This window comes from Prionailurus viverrinus, chromosome B2, assembly GCF_022837055.1.
Source record: "Prionailurus viverrinus isolate Anna chromosome B2, UM_Priviv_1.0, whole genome shotgun sequence".
NCBI lineage: Eukaryota > Metazoa > Chordata > Mammalia > Carnivora > Felidae > Prionailurus > Prionailurus viverrinus.
Window position 1 is genome coordinate 146,397,397 of NC_062565.1, and position 25,315 is coordinate 146,422,711.

General features: G+C 38.1%; 1 protein-coding gene across 3 annotated transcripts in view; it reads right to left on the minus strand.

The window, feature by feature from the left end:
* Nucleotides 1-25,315, minus strand: part of PRKN (parkin RBR E3 ubiquitin protein ligase) — a 1,353,288-nt gene that overhangs the window by 1,077,964 nt on the left and 250,009 nt on the right. For all 3 annotated transcript variants that reach the window (XM_047860009.1, XM_047860008.1, XM_047860010.1), the window contains exon 2: nucleotides 1,469-1,632. In XM_047860009.1, the coding sequence (XP_047715965.1) occupies nucleotides 1,469-1,632 (164 nt within the window). The remainder of the gene's footprint in view (nucleotides 1-1,468; nucleotides 1,633-25,315) is intronic.

Sequence of the window (25,315 nt, forward strand, 5' to 3'; positions counted from 1 at the left end):
GTATATATGTGTGTGTAAAATGAATCCTCTGTAGCAATTAGTCTAACCCATCAGCTCTAACAGTAGAGGTGAAGAGCTTTAGCACCTGAAACTTCAAAACTCCTGGTAACATAAAATATTTTGGTTCAAGGAACTGTTTTAAAATCATTTATTTGTGAAGGGAACATTCTTGGATTTAGAGGTTGGCAGGTACAGTAAAAAGCTTTTTAGTTGACTGAAATAAAAAAAAAAAAAAAACTCAAAACACTTTTAAGCACAGGCACTTCCCTTATAAAAACAAACTGCAGAAAGCCAAGCACAGCAGTTTGTGCACAAAGAGCAGGTGCCTCCAGCCATCAGCAAAGAGGCACGGGAGCAGGAGGAGAGTGATTTGCATTTCTATGGCTCCTTTTGTATGCCCAAATTCCGAGAGCATTACACCCAGAGACAGTAAATATAATTAGCAGAAGACAGCAAAGAGAGGATGTCATTGCCAGAGGGGCTCCAGGTCAACAGGCACAGCAGCGCCCCCCAGAAAGCCGTAAACATGAGTGCCATTCGTCTGTGCTGGTGAAGACAGGGGAGAAATGTGTGTGTGTTGGGGGGGTCCTTCAGCTTGACCCTACCGTCCACAGAAGGCATGTGCTATTCCGTGCTTTCACAAAGAATGATTTCAATCCCGTGTTGAACGCTATTTGCTGGCTTCCCCAACCCACTTCTAGATGAGGGTACTGTTCACCACGCGCTTTAACCACTTCTCCCCTTCCTCCTACAGAAATCGCCCTGGTGGATGAAACACCCAGGTGAAAGGATAGGAGGCTTTAGGAAGTGTGGCTCCAGGAGAGGACACCCACTGCTCACTGGCTGTCAGCGGCCTATTCTCGGGAACATTTCACTGACGCTTAGAGAAATTAAACACGAAGGTGGACTTTTGCTATGCTTTTGTCTTCCTGCACCACCAGCATGGAAACAGATTTTGATGGGCCGGGGAACCCCGTTGCGAATGGGGGCCCTGAGCCCCAAGCCTCCTCGGGGAGCCACAGCCGCAGACTTGTGACTATCCTCCAGGGGTCACAATTGGGTTACAAATCCCTTGCAGCGCACTGACTGAGCAGCCTGATTGGGAACAATTTATTCGAATCCTTCTTCATTAAGATTCAAATGGAATAAGTAAGGTAGAAATTGAACAGACACAGAAATTGTGCCTTCCTGCTCCCGTAGTCAGTAAACATTTATTCGCTAAGCCCAGGCTGTGTGTTCTCTCTCTGGCTCGCTCACTCACTGTCGTTCTTTCAATCCTTCCTGCTTGCTGTTTTAATGCATAATTAAGAAGGTCAGAATTAATGAAGCGGTGTGGAGTAAAGTTCAAGGAATCCCCAGGCACTATTTATTCTATTAGATCTCAGGCATGAATGTCAGCTTGGCAGAGAAAGCGGCATTAGCCATGGGGCTGGCTGCATCCCAGAAACAACCAGCAAGGGAAACTCACCTGCACAGTCAAGTCATCCCTAAGCTCCTTCCCGGCGAAAATCACACGCAACTGGTCAGCTGGAACCCCCTGTCGCTTAGCAACCACCTCCTTGAGCTGGAAGATGCTGGTGTCAGAATCGACCTCCACTGGGAAACCATGGCTGGAGTTGAACCTGACAAACACTGACCAAGACATGGAGGGGGGCGGGGGGGGAGAAGTGAACATTACTCAAAGCTGTGACATGGCAACAGCAACATTTCTGAACTGAGTTCTCTCTCACCCGCCCCTTTGAGGAATGACATACATTTTCTTTCACTTAGAACAGAAACCTTAATGCAATGGGGCAACACCTGAAGAAAAATGGAGCTTCCCTGTGGGATTTCCCTTTCATATATTAGTCACTGACCCTCAAACACAGTCACATGCTCCCTTTGACAGCCATCCTGGGAAACAAAGGACTCACACAGAACACTTGCTAGATAGGAATTGTGAGATTCCCGAGAGTTTATGGAAGAGATTCAGCTCTGACAGCATGTACGAACATGCATTCCCTCCCCGGTGCCCCCCTTCATGAGCACCAGAAGTGTTCTGTTAGCACTCACAGTATAGCAATGGAAATAATTCAAGCCATGTTACAGACTAGAGTGAAGGCCCACCCGAGGCTGTGTCTAGGAGCCCTTGGCATTGAGGTCCCTTTCAAAAGGTTCCACTGGATCTTATGGAGATACTTCCCTTTTCTTTTGAAACTACTGAGAACATCTACTTTTTTTGAGGTGTGGGGGAAGAGAGGAAGAGGGCAGAGAGAGAAGGAGAGAGAATCCCAAGCAGGCTCCACACTGTTAGTGTGGAGCTCGACACAGGGCTTGAACCCATGATCTATGAGATCATGACCTGAGCCAAAATCAAGAGTCAGATGCTCAAGCAGTGGAGCCACCCAGGTGCCCAGAGACCATCTTTCTTATTGGAGCCTCTACCCCCTCACAACCAAGGCTGGGACCTGCTGTCTCTGCATGCCCTCTCGTCACTGTCTACTGCCATCCTGACCTCATCAATGTCACCCACATGTCCTTTCCTGTCCATGCTTTCTGTCACTACTCTCAGTCAGTCTTCTCTAGATTCTAGCACTAGCTTCCCAACTGGAGTCTCGCTACCCTCTCTTCACTTCCAAAATGTCCCGTACCATTCTGTAAAAAGTAAGCCTTTCTTCAAGTGTTGCCCCATTGCATTAAGTGAGGCTTATCAGTCCAGAGCTCTGACTTGAATCCTTTAAAGTCTCCCACTGCCAGGGAGAAAAACCCAAGGTCCCTCTTATTTGACACAAACCTATATCCCAGCAGCTTCTCCGTTAATCCCCACAAGCACACTGCTAAACTGAATGCTCCAGAAAACTTCTGCACCCATGCCTTCCCTTTATTCCTGCCAGTCCCTTCTTCACCCCTGCCTGATGAAAGCTGGGTCACCACGTGATCTGCCTCAAACATTCCTCTTCCAAGAGGACTCTCACTATCACCCCAGTCAAGACAGAGCCACCTCTTCCAGGCTCCAGTGGATTTACCACATACATCTTACACTATTCTACATTCTCTCATGGAAGGCACAGAGCAACGAGGTTATAAGGACACCCTCCAGAGTCCAAAGGACCCCTATTAGTTCTCTTACCAGCTTAGCATATGCGGAGAACATATTACCCCTATAGCTTTAACTCTCAGTTCCCTAATCGTCACAGTAAGTAAACCATGGAGGGTGTCCTGTGATGTGTTAAGTAATATTGATAGTGTTTACCACTGTTACATAATTACCTTCAAAAATAATGAATGTTTGTATGTCTTACATGTTTTTGGTATATATTTCACCTTCTCTAAATGATCATAAACACCTTAAGGCTAAGGCCAGCCACTATAGCTTCTTTTCTGCTGTATCTCCTTTAAATGTACCATTATCACTTACTAGCTCCCAATTCAAATATGAGATGGCCCAACTAATAATAATGAAAATAAAATGATAATTACAATGCCAATAATAATCGAACACGTACTATGTGGCAGAAGCTGTACCTTATATAGGCTATTTTTAAGCTTTCCAATGATCTGGTAAGGTCAGTATTATTATCCTTATCTAATAGAATAGTAAATGGAGTCCTAGAGAATTGTAATCACTTTTCTAAGGACATCGGCTGCTTTGTAATGGAATCACAACTCAAATTCAGTTCAATCAAATTCTAAACCCCATTCCATTTCTACTATAACAGGCTGCCTAAAATATTCTCAGAAGAAAAGTCCACATTCCTTCTCCTTATGACAAAAAGACAAACAACAACAGCAAAGAGGCTTTATAACCTAATTGAGGTATTCCCTATACATGTTAGCAGTAGAAAATGCGATTAAAAAACAAAGGCTCCCATGAAGAGCTAAGAGCCAAGAATAACGAACAACGTTATAAGACACAATAAGATAAAAATGACACCAAAATGAGAGCAGGTGCTGTACATGATACACAAGAACAAAAACCTGACATATTTTACCTGGCACTAAAACTATTTAGAAAAAGTATGGACTAGAAGTGGCAAAAGTCTTCCTAATAAAAAAAAATTGATGAAAAAAAATTACAGAGGAAAAGGAGCTTTTGATAAACTTTTAAGTACACGTCATGTGACACGGTTGAAGCAGAGGAGGGGAAATGAAATGTCTTGGGAGGCCTGGAGGTGTATTCACAGCATCCTCAGATCAGGGACCATAAGGCAACCAATTCATCAGAAAAGATAGGAGACAGGTGTGAGGCAATAAGGGACAAAAGGTATGGTCCCAGCTCCAAACATGATTTTATAGGAGTTTGAATAGACTTTTTTTTTTTTTTTTTTTTTTTAAGCCAAAGACCATGGGAGGCTATGGGAAGAAGCAACCGGGGACTACACAAAAGCTCCTAAAATGAAAAAAAAAAAGTAATAAAAATTCCAGGATACCCTGAGTTGGTGATTTTTCTCCATGGGTTCTGATCATGGGCATTCCATCTTAAAAACAAGAATTACACAACAAACAAACAAGCAAAACTAAAGGGCAAAAAAGCTGTAAAAAACATACTAAATAATTCTGTACCACAACTCAAATCATTAGTGTCCAAAGGCTTTAAAACCATTTTTGTTTTTTACATTTATTTATTTTTGAGAAACAGACAGAAAGCGAGTGGGGGAGGGGCAGAGACCGAGGGAGACAGAATCTGAAGCATGGCCACTCAGGTGCCCCTAAAGGCTTTTTTTTATTCTTAACTAGAAGAGCTAAATTCACTTTTCTTTTTTTTTTTTTCTTTTCTTTCTTTTCTTTCTTTCTTTCGTTCTTTTTTTTTTTTTTTTTTTTTTTTTTTTTTTAAGTAGGCTCCATGCCCAGCCTGGGTCTTGAATTCAGGACCCTGAGATCAAGAGTAGCATGCTCTAGCGAATGAGCCAGCCAGATGCCCCAAGGCCTTTTTCTTATTCTGTATAAGTAGATAAATTATAGTTTCTGAGCTTACATTCAATTTGGCTAAATCATGTCACTACTTTAGAAATGAGTATTTTTGAGCAGCAGTTCAGACATAGAGGACAAATTTACAATGGAAAGACTGACCAAATGCACTGCAGGTATTAAGCAAACTAAAATATTGTCATGGAAAAGAACAGACACTTTAAAGCGACCCAGTCATCAATAATCAAGTGCCATTAAGAAGAAAATGGTTAGGGCTTAATGGCAGTAGTGTGATTTGTGGTGGGTCACCATCTTCTTCTAGCACATGTGAGAAATGTGTCATGACCCTTCTGTCCTGGTCCTGGAACCCCAAGATTCCCAAAGGAGAGGAGAGGAGGAACACATCCAACCCCCTCTCTCTGCTACTTCTTGAAAAGCTACAGGAAGAATATCTTTAGGGCCAGGAAAGGAAAAACCAGAATCCTGGTTGTGCTGCTTGCTAATATTATGACTTAGGAGAAGTTACCTGGTCACCTTCTCTCAGCTTCCTTATCTGCTAAATGAAGATAATGTACACAGTCTTAAATGTTCATTACGAAAGATTTGTTGCAATTGTGAATGCATTAAGAAATTCTGGGCAGAGTCCTTGGTACACATCCTGTACTCCTTCTACAGGGCAAGCTTGTACCCCAAAACTGTTCCCTAATTTTACTCTTCTAGAGGAGGTAGTACTAATTAAAGTAGCATCGATTCTTTATATTGTAACGAAGATACGTTAAATGGGGTAGGGGTATTTTTCTGGTTTCTGCTCCTCTTCATGATGGACAAAAAACTGCCAGGATCAAAGAAACCATGATAAAGAATTTAGCATATGTCCTTTTCTAAGATCTCATTATAAATTAAAAGTTCGGGAATTAATTGTTTCAATGACACCTATAATAGCATCAGAAATAAATACTATATCAATTAACATTATGAATAATGTATATTATTAATAAACACCATAATGCACTGTTAAGGAAAAGATAATGAGACACATCTACACTCATTTTGATGCCATCCCTAACCAATGTTCTGAAGATCCAGAGGATAAGGAAGTAACTAAGAAGAAAAAGGGGAAGGAGTCATTGGGTGATGGGTGCTTATGTTTCTCTCATCCTCCTTGTCACAGTGATTGGCTCAAGGATAGGCATAAACCAGTCAGTGCCCGGCTTTCCTTTAGTCACAGTGATTGACTTCCTGGAGATCTTAGAAGGGGTGATCTAAAGTGGACAAATCAAAGAGCATTCCAGATTTGTCAGAGGCATGGTGAACAAGTGGTTTTAGCTGGCAGGGAACATCATGTGAGGCCCAGATTTCTGTGCTGAGAAAATCAAATAAAAACAGAGCCCAAGATATACCATTGTCATCTGTATAAAAGTAGGCTCAGTGCTTTGGGAGCAAGACAAGTCTTCCTCAAGAGAAGATGTCCTACGCCCTGCAGAACATGTAGTTCCAGCCACAGTCAAATAGACACCAGGAATCCTTTCTGGTGATTGTGGCAACCAAAAAGTAACCCTACATATCTCTAAATATTCCTTGTGGAGGTAGTTTCTTCTTTACCTTTGACAAAGATCACTAAGTCTAGTATCTCCTGTCATAAACAGATAAACCTTGTCCTCACATCCCTTCAGGCACTGTACCCCTTATTCTCTGCACAGAAAACCTTACTGTGAATTTCTTAAAGTCCTGCTCTCCACTGATTTGCTTTGCATGCTTTTGTGAACCCACTTTTGAAGATCATTCTTGGTAAAGCAATAACCTCCATATTTCTAATTCAATGGTTTCATTTCTGTTCTCACATTTGAACATTCAGAGACATTCAGTAGACTCTTCTTCTCACAACACTTTTTCTCCTGGCATCTGTTACTGCACCATCCTGGCTTCCCCTACAACACAGGACATGCTTTCTTAGCTTCATCTACTGGGTTCTCTTCCTTTGTTGGACCTACTGATTTTAGAGTTCCCAGGGGTCTACTTAGACTCTCTTCTTTTGTATCTGAGTGTTCTCCCAGGGCTGTATTATCGAAGCTGCATGCAACATAATTCATGTGTAATTCAATATATTTCCATAGGAAATGTTCACTCAACATGATTTTTATGCTGTATTCTTATTCTAAAATCCAACACTCCCACAACCTTCTACCTCAGCCCATCCCCAGAACTATGTGAGTCCATGGAGTTATCTACCCCTTAGGACCAGTTCCTACATTCCTCAAGCTATAGGGTGACATAAAGTTTCATATGGAGTTTAAAACACATTGCAGACATAACAAGTATCACATGTGTAGCACAAAGAATGGGGGAATGGATATGGACCTATTAGGTTGTAAGCCTACATTTTCAGGGGAAAGTGGTGCAATGTCAACAATAAACAGACTGTAAAAATTGAAGAATATACATTATAATTCTTAGAGTAAAAATCAAAGTGAATAAAAATGTTAAGTTAAAAAGTAAATAAAAATTACAATGGTATTCTAAAAGATATTGAATCCCCAAAAGGGCAGGAAAAGAAAAACAGAGAAATAAAAACAGAGGAGCAAATAGAAAAAAATGTAATGAAATGGTAGGACCAAATTCAACCATATCAATAAGTACATTAAATTTTAATGGAATAAGCACTCTAATTAAAAGGCAGAGACTCAGAATGGATAGAAAAAAGTAGATCCAAATATATACTGTCTAAAAAAGTTCCATTTTAAATATAAAGACACAAATTGTTTGAAAGTAAATGAATAAAAAAAAAAGCCAAGCAAAAGAACTATAAGAAGGCAGGAATGTCAGTATTAACACCACATAGAATCAAAGGTTAAGTTGTTATGAAAAATAAAGATGCATCAGACTATGTTGCACTCCCTTGAGATTTGATGGAAGTGTGTTCATAAACCACACTCTGTGCTCTTCTGTCCCTTCCTGTCTTTGAGTTGGGACTGGTGACGTGTACTCATTTAGCCAGACTTGGAGTGTGTGGGTCTCTCTCTGACCCCAGACTCCCACAATAGACACGACGGTGAGCCTTTTGTACCCTCCTCAGTGGGAAAGAGACCAGGGGGCCAAGGCAAGAGCAACTGCCGAAGAAGTCACCCACGGCCTTGAAGCAACCACTGTGATTCTTTGACAAAGGAGTACCCATTGGATTTCCCATTGGTCCTTTCTCTCTCTCTCTTCCCCCTGCCATATACTCTTTTCTTCATTGATTAATTCTTCCATTTCCTTTTTAATTATTTAGCAGAAGTCATGTTATGGGAAGTGGAGAATGGGAGGTAGGAAACATGCAATTAAGGATCTATATAACAAGAGGTATGGATTATGGCTAATACCATGCACTCTGGAATAACCTGCCAGGATTCAAAGCCTAGGTCTGTCCCTTACCAAGTGTGTAACCAAGTCACACAGTTTTGGGTCCCTTTATGATCTACAAAATAAGAGATAATAATAGTGCCTGCCTCATAAATGTGTTGTGAGAATTAAATGAATTCATATATGGAATGCAGAAAGTGCCTACTACACGATAAGTTTCAACAATTATTAGCTCTTACCTAAGTCTGAATGCATGGCTTACAGTTGTGATTACTGTCAATTGGACAATATTAATATTTAGGTAACGAAAATATCTATCTGTTATTCTCTTTCAATAAGAATGGTTTTTTGGATGAAGTTCTATTTCACTATGCTTTGTAGTACACTATAATTGATCTAAAGTGACTTTAGGATACAGATAAAGATATCTTCTGCTTAGACAGAGCTCTCCATTTTCAAAATGCTTTTACAGACATTATCCCAGTTAATCTTCACAATAGCTCTGAAAGATAATTGGGGCAGCATTTACTATTCCTACTTTTCAAACGAATAGACAGATGTACACGAAGGCAAAGTAGTTCACCCAAAATTTATAAGGGAAAAAGCAGGAGCTAGAACCTGTGTCTTGAACCCTTTCCCTTTAAGTCAGTGACTTCCACACAGAGCTATATACTACCCTGGGGGTCTAAGAAGGTGGTCTTTCCTATTCCTTGCATACCTTTCCTAAAACTGATATGTCTAAAAACATCATCATGGCTGAGGTATCAAAATAATAATCAAAATAGTCTTTTGTCCCACCTTCATTCAAAATCAACATACTCTCATTTTACAGAAGAAATGTATATCGTGTACTCTTCCTTAATTTCACTCTGGCCCATTACCTCAGGGCATCAAAAAAGGATAACCTGAATTACTGGTGACTGAGAGGCATTTTTAACCCCAGGAGAGGTTCACCATTAACACTCAGAGGAGCTTCACTTCTTGCACCAGGGCAAAGGCTGGTATGGGGAGCAGGGTACTCTTACCCATGTCAGGCTAGGTGAGCACCACATGGGTTCTGAATGGTTAGGAATTCAGATACACAGAAAGAGGGACAAGAGGAATGACAGTGTTCATTTAACTATCTTAGCTCTTCTAACTCCTCAGTATTGCCAAAGAAGTAATTCCTCCTTAGGGAAAGTCTCAGAAGAGTTAAGATTGTTGTCTGTAACATGGAAGGAGAGAGTCCCTTTATTTCATTTAGGAAATGAACTTCTGTCAAAAATTTCATTGCTTACCAATTACCTACCCTTCCATCCATGCATCCCACCCTCCTTCCCTCCCTCCATCCATCCATCTGTCCCTCCACCCACCCACCAGTCATTCAGTCAGCTAGCTAGACAGCCGGTTAGACAACCAGACAGCCACACACCCATTGTAATATAAGAATACGATTACAACAAGATGCCTGTGTGGGCCCATTTTTGTTCTGACAAATTAATTCTCATCGGCTGACTGATCTGATAAAGAAGGCTAGTTTTACCAAACATGTCAAAAAGTAGGTATTTCCCATAAATAGAATAACTTATACACAGCTCCAAGGCTTTGATAAAAGCATATTTAAACATAAAAACAATTAATCATAAATATTGCATTAGCAACGTTGTATAGAAATTGATATTTTAATTTTCCCAACATTTTGTAAATTTATCAGATTGAACAAAATCCCTCTGAATGAAAGATAGCCGCTAAATTAAAAATAATGACTTAAAAAATTGTGGCTGCATTCTATTTTGCACTCTTCCCAGAAACTGAAAAACTGAATGACTCTATACGATTATTTTCCCAGTGTAAGTATGTAATTGCAAATTCTTTGCTTTCAACAAAATTAAAGATGGACTCAGTTGGGTCATAAACTGATAAATCACTGAAATAACTGTAATGAAGGCTTACTAAGTATTTTTCTCATATTATAATTTTGAATGCATTAAAAAATGAAGTAATAACATTATAATAAAATTCCTTCTATTCCCTTATGCTTATTTATTAGAACTACAAACATGAAAAGAATGATGTTGAATTTATTTCATTCTAGGAATAAGTAAAACTCATCCACAGACACATGTTATCAGTTAGAAAAATAACCCAATCCACCTAATTAAGAGATGCATTTCCAATATAACTTTATGTTGAATAATTATTTGTCAAAAACACCAACAAATTATTCATCAGATATATATATATATATATATTTATACTGTTTATAACTTTTAAACTGAAAAATATTACAATATCATAATCCAAGTAGAAATTGTTAATATCAAGGCTTTATGATACCATGGAATTAAAATATACATCTTAAGTTTCATTTTTTAAGTTTTTATTTTAATTTCAGTTAGGTAACATACAGTGTTATATTAGTACCAAGTATACAATATAGTGAGTCAACAATTCCATATCATCTGGTGCTCATCAGGATGAGTACACTCCTTAATCTCCCATCACCTATCTCACCCATCCCCGCCATGGCCCTCCCCTTCTGGTAACCATCAGTGTGATCTCTATAGATACGACGCTGTGTCCTGATTTGTCTCTCTCTCTCTTTTGCCCCCCTTTGCTCATTTGTTTTCTTTCCGAAATTTCATATATAACTGAAATCATATGATGTTTTTCTCTGGCTGATTTATTTCACGTAGCATTATATTCTCTAGCTGCATCCACACCACATCTATACCCATTCATCAATCAGTGGACACTTGGGCTGCTTCCATATCTTGGCTATTATAAATAATGCTGCTATAAATATCAGGGCACATGTATATACCCCTTTGAATTAGTGTTTTTGTATTCTTTGGGTAAATACTCAGTAATGCAATTGCTCGACTGTAGGGTAGTTTCATTTTTAACTTTTTGAGGCACTTCCATACTGTTTTCCACAGTGGCGGCACCAGTTTGCGTTCACACCAACAGTACAGGAGGGTTCTTGTTCTCCACATCCTTGCCAACACCTGTCCTTTCTTGTGTTGTTGATTTTAGCCATTCTGACAGATGTGAGGAGATATCTCATTGTAGTTTTGTTTTGCATTTCCTTAATGGTAAGTGATGAAGAGCATCTTTTCATCTTTGTCTGTCAGCCATCTGGATGTCTTCTTTGGAAAAATGTCTGTCCATGTCTTCTGCCCAGTTTTCAATTGGATTATTCACTTTTAGGTGTTGAATTTTATACGTTCTTTATATATTTTGGATACTAACCCTTTGTTGGAAAAGCCATTTGCAAATATCTTCTCCCATTCAGTAGGTTGCCTTTTTAGTTTCTAGTGATTGTTTCTTTCACTGTAAATAAACTGTTTAGTTTGATGAAGTCACAATAGTTTATTTTTGCTTTTGTATCCCTTGCCTCAGGAGACATATCTAGTAAGAAACTGTTACAGCTGATGTCAAAGAAGTTACTGCCTATGTTCTCTTCTAGGATTTTTATGGTTTCAGGCCTCAAATTTAGGTCTTTAAACCATTTTTAATTTATTTTTCTTTCTCTTTATTCTTTATTCTAATGGTAATGGTATAATGGTAATAAGTTACCATTAGGTTTGTATATTATATCTTCTCTGTTTAGCAGTCTATATTAAGTTGATGGTCATTTATGTTTGAACCCATTCTTTACTCCTCTTCTCTCCATCTTTTAGGTATATGGTGTCATATGTTACATCTTTTTGTTTTGTGACTTACTGGGCTAATATTTTACAAAAATATTCATTTTTTACTGCTTTTGTGTTTCCTACCTTCATACTGTCATTTTCAATCTTTCCTTTCCACTCAAAAAGTCCCCTTTAATATTTCTTGCAGAGCTGGTTTAGTGGTCATTAACTCTTTTAGTTTTTATTTGTCTGGGGAAACTCTTTCTCTCTCCTTCTATTCTCAATGATAGCATCACTGGAGAGAGTATTCTTGGCTGCAGATTTTTCTCATTCAGCACTTTGAATATATCATGCCACTCCCTTCTGGCCTGGGAAATTTCTGCTGAAAAATCCCCTGATAACCTTGTAGCGTTTCCCTTGTGTGTAACTGTCTCATTTTGTCTTGCTCTTTTTAAAATGCTTTATCACTATATTTTTCTATTTTAATTATCATATGTCTTGGAGTGGATCTGCTTTTGTTGATATTGTTGGGGGTTCTCTGTTCTCCCTGGATCTGGATATATGTTTCCTTCCCCAAATTAGGGAAGTTTTCAGCTATTATTTCTTTATATAAATTTTCTGCTCCCTTTTTTTTTCTCCTTTTCTTCTGGCACTCCTAAAATGTGAATGTTATTACATTTGATGGAGTCACTGAGCTCCCTAAGTCTATTCTTGTTTACAATAATTCTTTGTTGTTGTTTTTTTTTCTCTTTGGTTCAGCTTGATTTCTTCCCATTACTCTGTTTTCTAGGTCATGAATTCATTCCTCTGCTTCTTCCAGACTGCTGTTCATTCCACAAGTGTGTTTCTCACTTCATTTATTGAGCCTTTTATCTCTGCTACGTTATTCCTTATATCTGTGTTAAGGGTCTCACTCATGTCTTCCACTCTTAAGTCCATTGAGTATCTTTATGATCATTCTTATCTATTAGGCATGTTCCTTACATCTGTTTCACTTAGATCTCTGGCCATGGCCTCATCTTGCTATTCCTTTGGGGGCAAATTCCTCTTTCTTCTCATTTTGTCTAAGTCTCTGTGTCAGCTTCTATATGTTAGGAAAATCAGCTACCTCTCCTGTTCTTGAGGGTAATGACCTTATGAAGAACTCCAGAGACAGAAGACACAGTGTGGACAGAGGTTTGGGCTGGTCTTCTGGGGGACAGGGACCACTATGCTGGGATTGAGGCAAGAATGACAGAAAAGGGTGGTTCCACCAAGGCTTAGGGGGATGCGGCTTGGTGTAAGCAAATTAGGTAGTGAGCATCAGTGCTGTGTTGAATCCTGCAGGTGGCTCTGTGTTTATGCTGAAGGGTGGGGGTGGGAAATGGCATCTGCCAGTTCCTTTGTTCCTGGAGAGGTCTCTCCATGAATGTTGCCTCTTTGGGACACACTTCAAGATGAGCAAACAACCTCCCTGCTGTGTGCTCCAGGAACTCTTCAGATTGTTGTTTCCACACGGTATGTCTGTGGCTTGTTTGTCCTGCCTTCTCTCCAAAAGCAGCCCCCATGTCTGCCAAGCTCTCCCTGAGCCAAGCCCCCTGACCTTTAAAAATGCCAACTTTAAGCCCTGCTGGTTGCAATAACTCATGAAATTCAGCCCCTTTTGTTTTCCAGTCCAACTGCTATGGGGATTCATTTTTCCTGTGCACTCTCCTGTGTGCTAGTCTGTCGCTCACCCTTCTCTGTGACCCCAGCTCCCTCCCCACCACAGTGGCCATGATCCTTTCCTCTCCCAAACTACATATTCACACTTTATACCTTCTTCAATGTGGCCTCTTTGCTGCCTTTAGCTGTAGAGTTTGTTCTGTCAGTCTTCAGGTCAATGGAGCATTGAGGATGACTTGATAATTATCTACTCATATTTGTGGGATGAAGCGAGCCTAAGGTCCTCCTCCTCTGTTGTCATCTTCCCTTCTCTCTCTTCAATTTCAATTTTTATACATGTTTTTCTTGAAGAAGTGTATTTCAGGTGATGCATACATATTTTTAAGTCATTTTTTGTTGTTTGTGGTAGTTATGTTAAATGAAATACCACAAACACCAAATTCACAAAAATGGAGCCATTTTGCTCCCATGAGAAATAAAAAGTTAGGTTCCTCTGAGTCTCTCATCACATTTTCAGGAACCAGTCATAACCTTGTTTTACGTGTCTGTTTAAAGACACCTTATCTAACATATTTAGTTGATTTATTAACACTTAACTCATAACAAATAGCAATCGAAACTCATGCCTGAACAAGCTTCTCTTACACACGTATTTCCCCCCATTAGGCACATCATAGCTTTCTTGTGGTTAGGAATACTAGTCAGCCCTTCAGCACAATGTTTGGGGGTCATTTTAACCAACAAAATCACCCACAAAGTACCCAAAATGAAAAAAAAAATGGCAGTAAATAGACCACAATAAGGACACTTGTTCACAGTATAAGAGTTAAAACAAGAAAACAAAGAGATGCCTTGTTTGACCCCAGTTGGAACTCTGCCCATGGAATGCCTCAAATTTCTCACAAGTCTGTGTATGTCTATGAAAGACCAAGAAAGTGCCACATGTATTGTTTTTGTGGTCACAAGTACATTGTAACATGTAGATAAATTAAATATGGAACCCACGAATAATAAGTTTATTATTATTATTATTATTATTATTATTATTATTATTATGTATTAAGTTCTGTGGGGAAATGAAATAGAAAAACAAGTTTGAGAAATATATATATCTATAAAATTTCTATTAAAAATAAGCTTTTCGGGGCACCTGGGTGGCTCAGTCGGTTAAGCGTCCGACTTCGGCTCAGGTCATGATATCACAGTTCGTGAGTTCGAGCCCCGCGTTGGGCTCTGTGCTGACAGTCAGAGCCTGGAGCCTGCTTCACATTCTGTGTCTCCCTCTCTCTCTCTGCCCCTTCCCTGCTCATGCTGTGTCTCTCTCTGTCTCAAAAATAAACATTAAAAAAAAATTTTAGAAATAAATAAATAAAAATAAGCTTTTTTATGTGTTATTAAAATGATAGTAAAGATCAAGTCATCGTAGTTTTAATATACTACTGGACACATTAAAATGCAATCATTTTATTATTTAAACTTTAATATTAACAATGTGAAAATACCGCAACTATTTAAACCTATAAGAAAATTTTTACACCAACTTAAAAATGTTCAAGAAAGTACACAATTTTTCAAAATAAGTATGTTTGGTGGTATATATGAGTGAAACAATTTGAACATTACTTGTTCTAATATAAATGGAGGTTAAAATCACAATGAGGCTGATTAACACAAAGAAATCAAACTACACAACTACAAACTACCACTGAGAATCAACGGTGGAACTAAACAGACATGTGGTCATGCAGACAGACCCTGGAGATCACACCATCCTGAGGCTCATGGGTCTGTTTCCTTGCCTAACTGTGGGTGAGATCTTTTGCACACATAATTTTCCTTTGCTCTTTTGTATGGAAACAATTTTCAAACGATTTTGCATTTCTCAGTTGCTTCAATCAAAAAGAGGTTTGTAAAGATACCTAAAAACAAACAAATAAACAAAAAAGTTCCTCAGATAGGAGTACTGTTTTAAGGAAAAGTTACTATTGTAAAAAATATATTCTGATGTTAAATGTTAACAATTTGTGTCTTTCCCTCTCAGAGATGGGGCAGCTTGCTAGATGTAGTAATAAAATTAATTAGCCTTTTTTTTAATGGCTCTATTTTTTTTTAGTATAAGTTTTCCATGTGACATTAAGGTAAATTTATTTCACTAACTTTTAAGATGAGAAAAATGAAGATAATTATTTGTATTAGGTAAAGAAAAGAAGCACATATTTTCATTGTGAGCTAATATAAATTATTGATTCATGTATTAAAAATATATAAACTAATATATTCCAAAGCCAGCACCACATGAACTGTTGAGTTATAGAAAAGAAACATTTGGAAGAGTGCCTGGCACAGAGTAAACACTCACTAAATGACAACAAACACTCATACAGCAAACACTCACTAATATTAGTATAAGAAATCAACATCTTGACATTTTCTATTGACTTCGCATAAATCACAATTAATGGTCAAAAACATGGTTAGTCAATAAACTGAAGTCTTTGCCCAACAGACCAAAACCCACACTACAATTTTATACCTATATTTTAAATACAAAATTCCACTTTCAAATGTATTTGCTAACTTTCCAGTGAAAATGTAAACCAGTGGCATATTCCCCTAACATTTACCATTGTCAAGTGTAAGCTCAAATACAGTCTCAACCCAGACACATGGGTGCAATCTCTTCTTAAATTTGTTGATATGCCACTTAAGCTTTCTAGACTTAAACATCCTCAAAGGTAAGAATAATGTTCATACCTATTGTATAGGGTCGTTACAATTGTTACAAACATTAGATCACTGAATACATGTAAAATTCTTAGATTAATGCATAGTATATTGCACTCAGTAAATGTTAGCAGCTATTACTAACCAACAAAAATTAACTTTTTCCAAAATAAATTGGAAAAGAGCTTTCTGATAGTCATCAAAACTATCATACATTCTTAAGCTCCACCTGAAAACATCTGTTAAATCTCTTAAAATCTCTACAAATGTAGAGAAACTGGAATCTCACACATTGCTGGTGGGAACGTAAAATGGTGCAACCACTTTGGAAAACAGTTTAGTGGTTCCTCAAACAATAAAACAGAGTTACCACATGATCCAGATCTTCCACTCCTAGGTATATACCCAAGAGAAATAAAAACATATGTTCATACAAAAACCTTTGCATGATGTTCATGTCAACATTACTAATGATAGCCAAAAGGTACAGGGATTGATACATGAATATATGCATGCATGTGATATGTACATACAATGAAATATTTTGTAGTAATTAAAAAGGGATGAAGTACTGATTCAAACTACACTGTGAATGAAACAAATATTAAGGAAAAGAAGCCAGTTATAAAAGACCACAAATTGCATTATTCCATTTACATTCAATGTTCAGAATAGGCAAATCTATTTGCCTATCCATAGGCAGTGGTGAGTGTTTGGAGAGAAACATGAATTATTGCTAAAGAGTATGGAGTTTCTCTTGGGGGTGATAAAAATCTTCTAAAATTGATTGTGGTGATGAATATACAGCTCTGTCAATATACTAAAAACCACTGGATTAAATGAATTTTATAGTATCTGAATACTGTAAACTGTCTCCCCCAACATCTTTCCAAAAGTCTCTGTGTATCTATCATGTATTAAAGTACTTGACAAAGACAGTTACTAGGTGCTTCTGAAATAAACAAATAAATGAATGTGTGTGTCTTTTTTTTTTTTTACTAATTTAATCCATTATAGAAGCCTACAGTTATGGCAAGAAACTTAAGAAATTTGTAAACATCACCTTTTGCATTTAATTGTGTGCATTTATACTGTGGTAAAGTTTTGTTGTTAAATATCCCACAGTTGCTGTACCTAGAAGTACTTTAAGTACTTAGAATAGTGGTAATGTGTGAAAAAAAAAAAAGGAAACATATATTTCAACATTTAATATAGAAAATCTAATTTGCTCAAATTACTCACACTGTTCTAATTTCCATATGCTCTGAAGTATGAATAAGATTTAGACCAAATTGCTGGTGACATTAAAATTCATTCATTCATAGTTTCAACAAATATTTACTGAATAAGTAACTATGTGCTAGGCACACTGCTAGAAACTGACGTTACAGAAATGAATAACACAGCCTGGGGCAGAGATGTTAAAACAGAATAACGCATCACAATGTGATACGTTATATTAGGGTTTCTACCATGTGCAATATACTGAATGCTCTTGAGAACAGAGAGGAGGGCACGGCTAGAAGCTGGAGGTATTCAAAACTATTGCAGACATTAAGGAGAATGTATGGCAGATATAGGAAAATAAGTGAGGGATTTCAGGTAGAGATTTTTTGTGTGTGTGATAAATGAAAGTCATAGCTTGATAATTACTCTTTTAAGAAAAAAAAAGGTATTTTCATAGTCATCAGGATACCAGTACTATAGGATGATATATTTGCAGTAATGAGCAGATAGTAAGGGTCTCACATAATTTTGAGATCTCTGAAGGTATTCCTTGAAACTTTCAACAGGCTAAGTTTTCTACTTCACAAAAGGATTAATAACTCATCTTTCAAAATTCAGACAACATGTCAACTAGCCAAAATATCCTGGATATCACACCTTTCAAAAGGAAAATGTCAAAATATCTACATGTTTATATTCTGAATTGTATGATATTCTAAAAGTTGTTTCATGCTTATGAACTGCACACCTGAGGCCAACATTTTGTTTACAAATGTGTACTGTTAACTAAATTGGGCACTAAACGTATGATTGTACATGATTTCTCACAAAGGCATCTCTAGTTTAACTATGTGCACTGATGTAATCATCACATATATCAAACCTCAATTTGACTTTATGACACATCTTTTATGACTTTTATCTCTCTCTCTCTCTCTCTCTCTCTCTCTCTCACACACACACACACACACACACATGCACACACACACACAGCATCCTTTAATATAAGCTTTAAAGGTTAAGAAGCTAATGTGTATCTTGCCTTTCATCGTACACAGTTCTCTGGATTCATCTGTAATACAACTAACTGCTCTGATAGATGGCTGAGTACTTCCTGAATATTAACACTGAATGAAAATATCATAGGTCCATCAGATAATTTTAAAGTTAAACACCTGAAGTTCAAGATCAGGAGTCAAATAAAAGCTTTATTTTGCCCAGTAAGTTTAAAACTTATCTTTGAACATGTTAGTACTTGCTTTGATACAAAGTCCCTGTAAGAGTCTGTATTAAATCACTTAACTCTCTGTTATAAAATGCTCCTAACCTACTTCTAATGATTGCTGTTTAGGCAAATACCACAAATATTATGGTAAGGATTATTCAAGAAGGTTTTCCATTAAATCATTGTCATTTTAACATTATACAATATAAAAGAATTTAAGTCAAATATGTTTCCATTGGACTTTTTGTGTTTCTGCAATCTTGCCTTCCTACCCTGTGAGCTGGACTATATTCTCATGGATGCCTGCACAGCAAACATCCTTGGAAGACACAGAGAATATCTCTTCCTGGAGCAATGAGCAGGTAAATGTACTGTTACAAAAGATGCAGGCTCCCTAAGCTCTGGGTTCTTGTCTTTAAGCTCCACCCACTGTGAATGAAGGTATCACCTGGCCCTATTCACAGGCCCTGTGGGATTGGGGCCTGGAGGATGCTGGTAATTTGGATATTGCTGTTGCTGTGAGTAGTAAACTTTTGCTCTGGCTCCAGAGTCTCATGTCTTCTACCAACTTCCATTAAACTATGGCACCCTAACTTGAGAGCTTTCAAAGGAGAGTGAAATCTTACAGCCTTCTCGGTTCTGACAGTGCCCCCTCAGTCCCTTGCCTTAGGCATTACACTTCTTCATGTTTATTTTTTCACACTCCATAAAGCACATTTAGAAAATAAAATAAAGATAAACTCTGGGCTGAAATTAAGTACAAGTCTTTATTTCAATCAAGGACTTACCTACCTTTTTTGAGATGGGATCATGGGGTAATATTTAAAACTTTGAAAATGCTTCTATTAACAAGTACTTTGACCAGAAAAGATTGTAACAATCCTGATGTCTTACATGCCAACTTAGAAAAATGCAGTTGTTTGCCTTTTCACTTTGAAAACTTGCTAATGTTAACTCAAAAGGTTACTACCTGTTTATGTCTTTTTCACTCTAAGTCTTTAATCTAGATTGAATTGCATCTCTGTAAATGGGAATCAGGGGTCCAATATTATATAGATATATTGATATACTGAAGAAATTAAAAAACAGTTTAAAAGCTACAAAAAGTCTGCAAATCACTTGCAATTAAATGGCAAATCATTTCATTCACCTTTTCCGGGATTTTAATCATTTAACATGAAACTTGTATGTTCCTAAAGGAAGATTGAACTTTGATTTTAAAAATCTAGACATTTTCCCCAAATAATATAGTACTCAGATGTATAAGTGGATAAAACACTCATCATCACAGATCAGAAGTTTATCTACAAACGAGGTTTTAAAAGTTCCCCTAGCCCTTCTTAATAAATGTTAACATCTTTGTCACTCCACTAAATACACTAAGGAGACCAGAAGGTGGGTCTTACTAGCAGGTGTTCTCAGGGCACAAAGCGGCCTTCACACTGATCATAGCTCTCCATTTGTGTAATATATCCACACTCTGTGTCCCTCACCCCATTAAGGAGGACACTGGCCTAAACACACCAACAGCTCATGAAAATCTTTCCCAAAGACTGCTTGTTTCATCACAGAGTTCTTTGCAATATTAAGGCACCTTCCCAGATATCACTTCTATATATACAGCAAAGAAAAACCAGTGGAGCAGTCAGATCATCTCTGTCCGGGCTCCCACGCAAATCCAAGAAGTGGGCTAGCGTATCTCTCATCTCGTCCTTCGTTGACACCACTGCATTTATCAGCTGATTTTTGTTGCTGTTTATAGAATTACAATGTTTTCGTTTAGTTTTAGATCCCCAAACACTTTGGGGATGAGCTGAAGATGAATCTCAAGGTTTGCCAAGTTTCCTTTTCTTATGAAAGGTTCATCTGCCATAATAACAATTCTACCCTTGCCTTTGAAGGAGGATCTCAAAAATTTTATTACACTTTTCATTGTATTACACCACTATGAGTTCACAGTGTTAATTGACAGAAACTTCTAATTTTCTTACAGAATTAAGACAGATTGATGTCTTTTTAATTGAAATATAATTCATATGCTATAGCACTCACCTTTATTTTTAATATAATTTGTTGTCAAATTGGTTTCCATACAACACCCAGTGCTCATCCCAACAGGTGCCCTCCTCTCTGCCCATCACCCACTTTCCCCTCTCCCCCACCACCCATCAACCCTCAGTTTATTCTCAGTTTTTAAGAGTCTCTCATGGTTTGCCTCCCTCCCTCTCTGTAACTTTTTTTTTCCCCTTCCCCTCCCCCATGGTCTTCTGTTAAGTTTCTCAAGATCCACATAAGAGTGAAAACATATGGTATCTGTCTTTCCCTGCCTGACTTATTTCACTTAGCATTACACCCTCCAGTTCCATCCATGATGCTGCAAATAGCACTCACCTTTCTTAAGTCCACAATTCAGTCATGTTTAGTACATTTACAGAGTGGTACAACCATTCTACTTGTTCACCACGTTCTAGTTCCAAAATATTTTTGTTATTCTTCCCCAAATAAGCCCCTGCCCATTATCTGTCACTCCCCGTTTTCTCCTTCCCCCAGCCCGTGACAAGTATGAATCTATTTTCTCTCTCTCTCTAGAATTGTCTATTCTAGGCATTTCCTGAAAGTGGATTCCTACAATACGTGGCCTTTTCCCTCTGGCTTCCTTCACTTAGCACAATGTTTTCAAGATTCATCCACGTTACAGTGTCAGAACTTCATTACTTTACTCATTGAGGTATATTTGGCATATAACATTATATTTCCATTACCTTAGTGGTTGAATCCATTGTATAGAGAAATCACATGTATCCATTTGTCATTTGACATTCGGGTTGGTTTTACTTCTTTGACTATTCTAAGCAATGCTGCTCTGAACATCTGTATGCAAGTTTTCATGTGGATGTATGCTTTCATTTTTCTTGAGTCTATACCGGCAGGCTCATATGGTAACATTATGTTTGTTTGACAACAGCTAAATCTTGACTGGTTGTCAACCTCCTGCAAAAGTGTCGTTTCATACAATGTTACTCAGGCAAGGTTATTTCAAACTAGCAACGGTCAACTCAATTCATTTGCATTTCCATGATGTAGACTCATTTCAAATAAGTGTCAAAGTATCTCTCACAGTTTTTGGAGGTAAGATTGCTACTTACTGATAATTATCATTGATGATTATGGTAATGCTAATCTTTGAGAACTCCTTATAATGAGAAATTTAAGGAAACAAAATCTTGTGGTCATAATTCTTATTTTTCTGCTAAATTTCTTTGATTAGTTTCTACATTTTTAACTAGTTCTACAATTAAACTTCACATTTCCTCTTTTAGCCACAAATCTGGGTTCCTAATTGAAAATATAACTTTAAAAATATTTGCATTTTGGGGGCACCTGGGTGTCTCTGTTAGTTCAGCATCTAATGCTGCAGTGAACATGGAGGAACATATATCTTTTCAAGTTACTGTTTTCATTTTCTTCAGATAAATATCTAGGAGTAGATTGCTGAACATATGGTAGTTCTATTTTTAATTTTTTTAGGAAGCTTCATACCATTTTCCATAACGGCTGCACCAACCTCCATATCCTCGCCAACAGTTCTTATTTCTTGCCTTTTTTTTAAATTGTTAAATGTTTATTTTATTTTTGAGAGACAGAGGGACAGAGCACAAGCGGGGGAGGGGCAGAGAGAGAGGGAGACACAGAATCCAAAGCAGGCTCCAGGTTCTGAGGTGTCAGCACAGAGCCTGACGTGGAACTCAAACTCACAAACTGTGAGATCATGACCTGAGCTGAAGTCGGAAGATTAACTGAGTGAGCCACCTAAGTGCCCCTCTTGTCTTTTTAAAAATATTTATTTGAGAGAAAGTTTGCATGCATAAGCAGAGGCAGGGCAGAGAGAGGGAGAGAAAGAATACCAAACAGGCTCTGCACCATCAGCACAGAGCCCAACACAGGGTTAAATATCACAAACCACAAGATCATGACCTGAGCTGGAATCACGGGTGAGACACTTAACTGACTAAGCCACGCATGCACCCCTCTTGTCTGTTTGATACTAGTCATTCTAAAACATGTGAGGTGATATCTCATTGTCGTTTGGATTTGCATTTTGCTGATTAGTGATGTTGAGCATCTTTTCATGTACCTGTTGGCTATCAGTATCTCTTCTTTAGAATAATGTCTACTCAGATCCTCTGCCTATTTTTTAAATCAGTTTTTTTTTGTTTTTGTGTTTTGTTTTTTTGCTATTGAGTTATAGGAGTTCTTTCCATAGTTTGTATATTAACCCCTCATCAGGTACATGATTTGCAAATATTTTCTCCCATTCAGTAGTCTGCCTTTTAATTTCATTGATGGTTTCTTTCACTGTGCAGAAGCTTTTTAGTTTAATATAATCCCACTTGTTCCTTTTGCTTTTGTTGCCTTTGCTTTGGGTGTCAAACCCAAAAAATCATCATCAAGACCTATGTCAAGGAGCTTAATGCCTATGTTTTCTTCTGGGAGTTAATATGGTTTCAGGTCTTACGTTCAAGTCTTTAACCCAGAGTTGGCTAAGGAAAAGTCCTGAAAATTCTATGGGAATGAATTTGGATTAAGAATTCAGTCCTGACACCTAAAACTATTACAATATTATATGCCAATTATATCCCAAAAGAAAAAACCAGTCTGTTGTGTGTGGGGTGGTGTGATATGTGCCAATTCTGTGGCAGTAAAAAAGCAGACTACTTAACACAAGACAGGTGAAAAGTCATCTTTAAAAGAGAGGGAGAGGGAGAAGCAGCCTGTAAAATTTGAAGTGGGAATAAAAAAGCCATGCTTATGGAGAAGAAGCAAAAATCAGTGTGATTTCACTGTGAGAAGCCATGTCACCGCATAGCCCTTAATGAATCTAATGTAAAACAAAGATAGATAGATACAGAGAGAGAAAGAGAGAGAGAGAGAGAGAGAGAGAGAGAGAGATGATAGATAGATGTTAGATACATGATAGATAGATAGATAGATAGATAGATAGATAGATAGATGTTAGATACATGATAGATAGATAGATAGATAGATATTAGATACATGATAGATAGATAGATAGATAGATAGATGATAGATAGATAGATAGATAGACAGACAGACAGACAGACAGACAGACAGAGTCAGCCTTTCAGCACAGGGTGCACAGCAAAACAGAATGCTCTTAAGATTGACTGTATATGCATGGAAATACTAGCAATGACAGGCTGGGGCTGGATGGCTGTCCTGGGTTGGGATTTGGTGAAAATGCTATAGGAGAGTTGACCCTCATAACAAGCCAAAAATAACTCTGAATGTAAAGGCACCAAAATGACCCTGTCAATGACCAGACTTGGCTCCTTCTCCAACATGGATATGTGAAGGTCAATGAGATTACAGGGGATTTCATTTTCTTTCCTCCACTCTTCTGTATATCTTGCTATGCTTCTACAATGGGGACAGGGCCTCCAAATAAACTTCATCTTAAACTCAAAAAACAAATTGCTTCATTTCCTGATAATAGCAAAAGAACGCATTCACTAAAGGAAACAAAAATTCTATGATCCCTTATTTTTATGGGGAAAAAAACCACACAGACAAATGGAGGATGGCTGACTAGGACAAGCCAGGGACTCTGGTTCCAGCATGATATGTGTGTGGCAGAGCCTTTGCACAAAGTCAAAAATGTCATGTAATTCATGGTCTCTTAAGGTTGTTTGTAATGATCAGAGCAGAGAGAAAGGGTTGGGGGAGAGAAATAAGAGGGGAGAGTGGAAAAGGAGGAAATATTTCAATAAATTAAAAATAATTATCATTTATTTATTTTTTTTAATTTTTTTTTTAACGTTTTTATTTATTTTTGGGACAGAGAGAGACAGAGCATGAACGGGGGAGGGTCAGAGAGAGAGGGAGACACAGAATCGGAAGCAGGCTCCAGGCTCTGAGCCATCAGCCCAGAGCCTGACGCGGGGCTCGAACTCCCGGACCACGAGATCGTGACCTGGCTGAAGTCGGACGCTTAACCGACTGCGCCACCCAGGCGCCCCTATCATTTATTTATTTTTAAAGGAAGGGGAGAGAGAGAGACAGACAGAGGGAGGGAGGGAGGGGCAGAGAGAGAGGGAGACACAGAATCTGAAGCAGGATCCAGGCTCTGAGCTGTCAGCACAGAGTCCGACATGGGGCTCGAACCCACAAACTGGGAGATCATGACCTGAGCTAAAGTTGGAGGCTTAACCGACTGAGCCACCCAGGTGCCCCCAAATAAACTTTTTTTTAAACAAAAAAGGCAACGTGTACACAACTAGGAAACCAAGTAAAATGCAAAATGGGCAAATAGTGACTGGGAGGAGATGGGGCTGGTGTGGCTGTGTTTATATGGGCTGAGGAGGAAATGGGGATAAGAGTAAAAGCTGGTAACTTAGATAGAATAGACAACTTTGTAATATTGTGTGACTTTTCAATTTCTCCACTTCACCACACATGGTGACTACTTATAAATTCTTAGGTCCAATGTGATTTAAAAGCAGTGAGGGAAATGGATTTTTTAGGATTCTATTTTTCTGGCCTTTTCTCCATATAAAAGAATGATCACTCATTTCAATATAGAGTACAGATCCATGGCACTTAATACAGAGAATACTATTTTCAAGCTGAAATATGG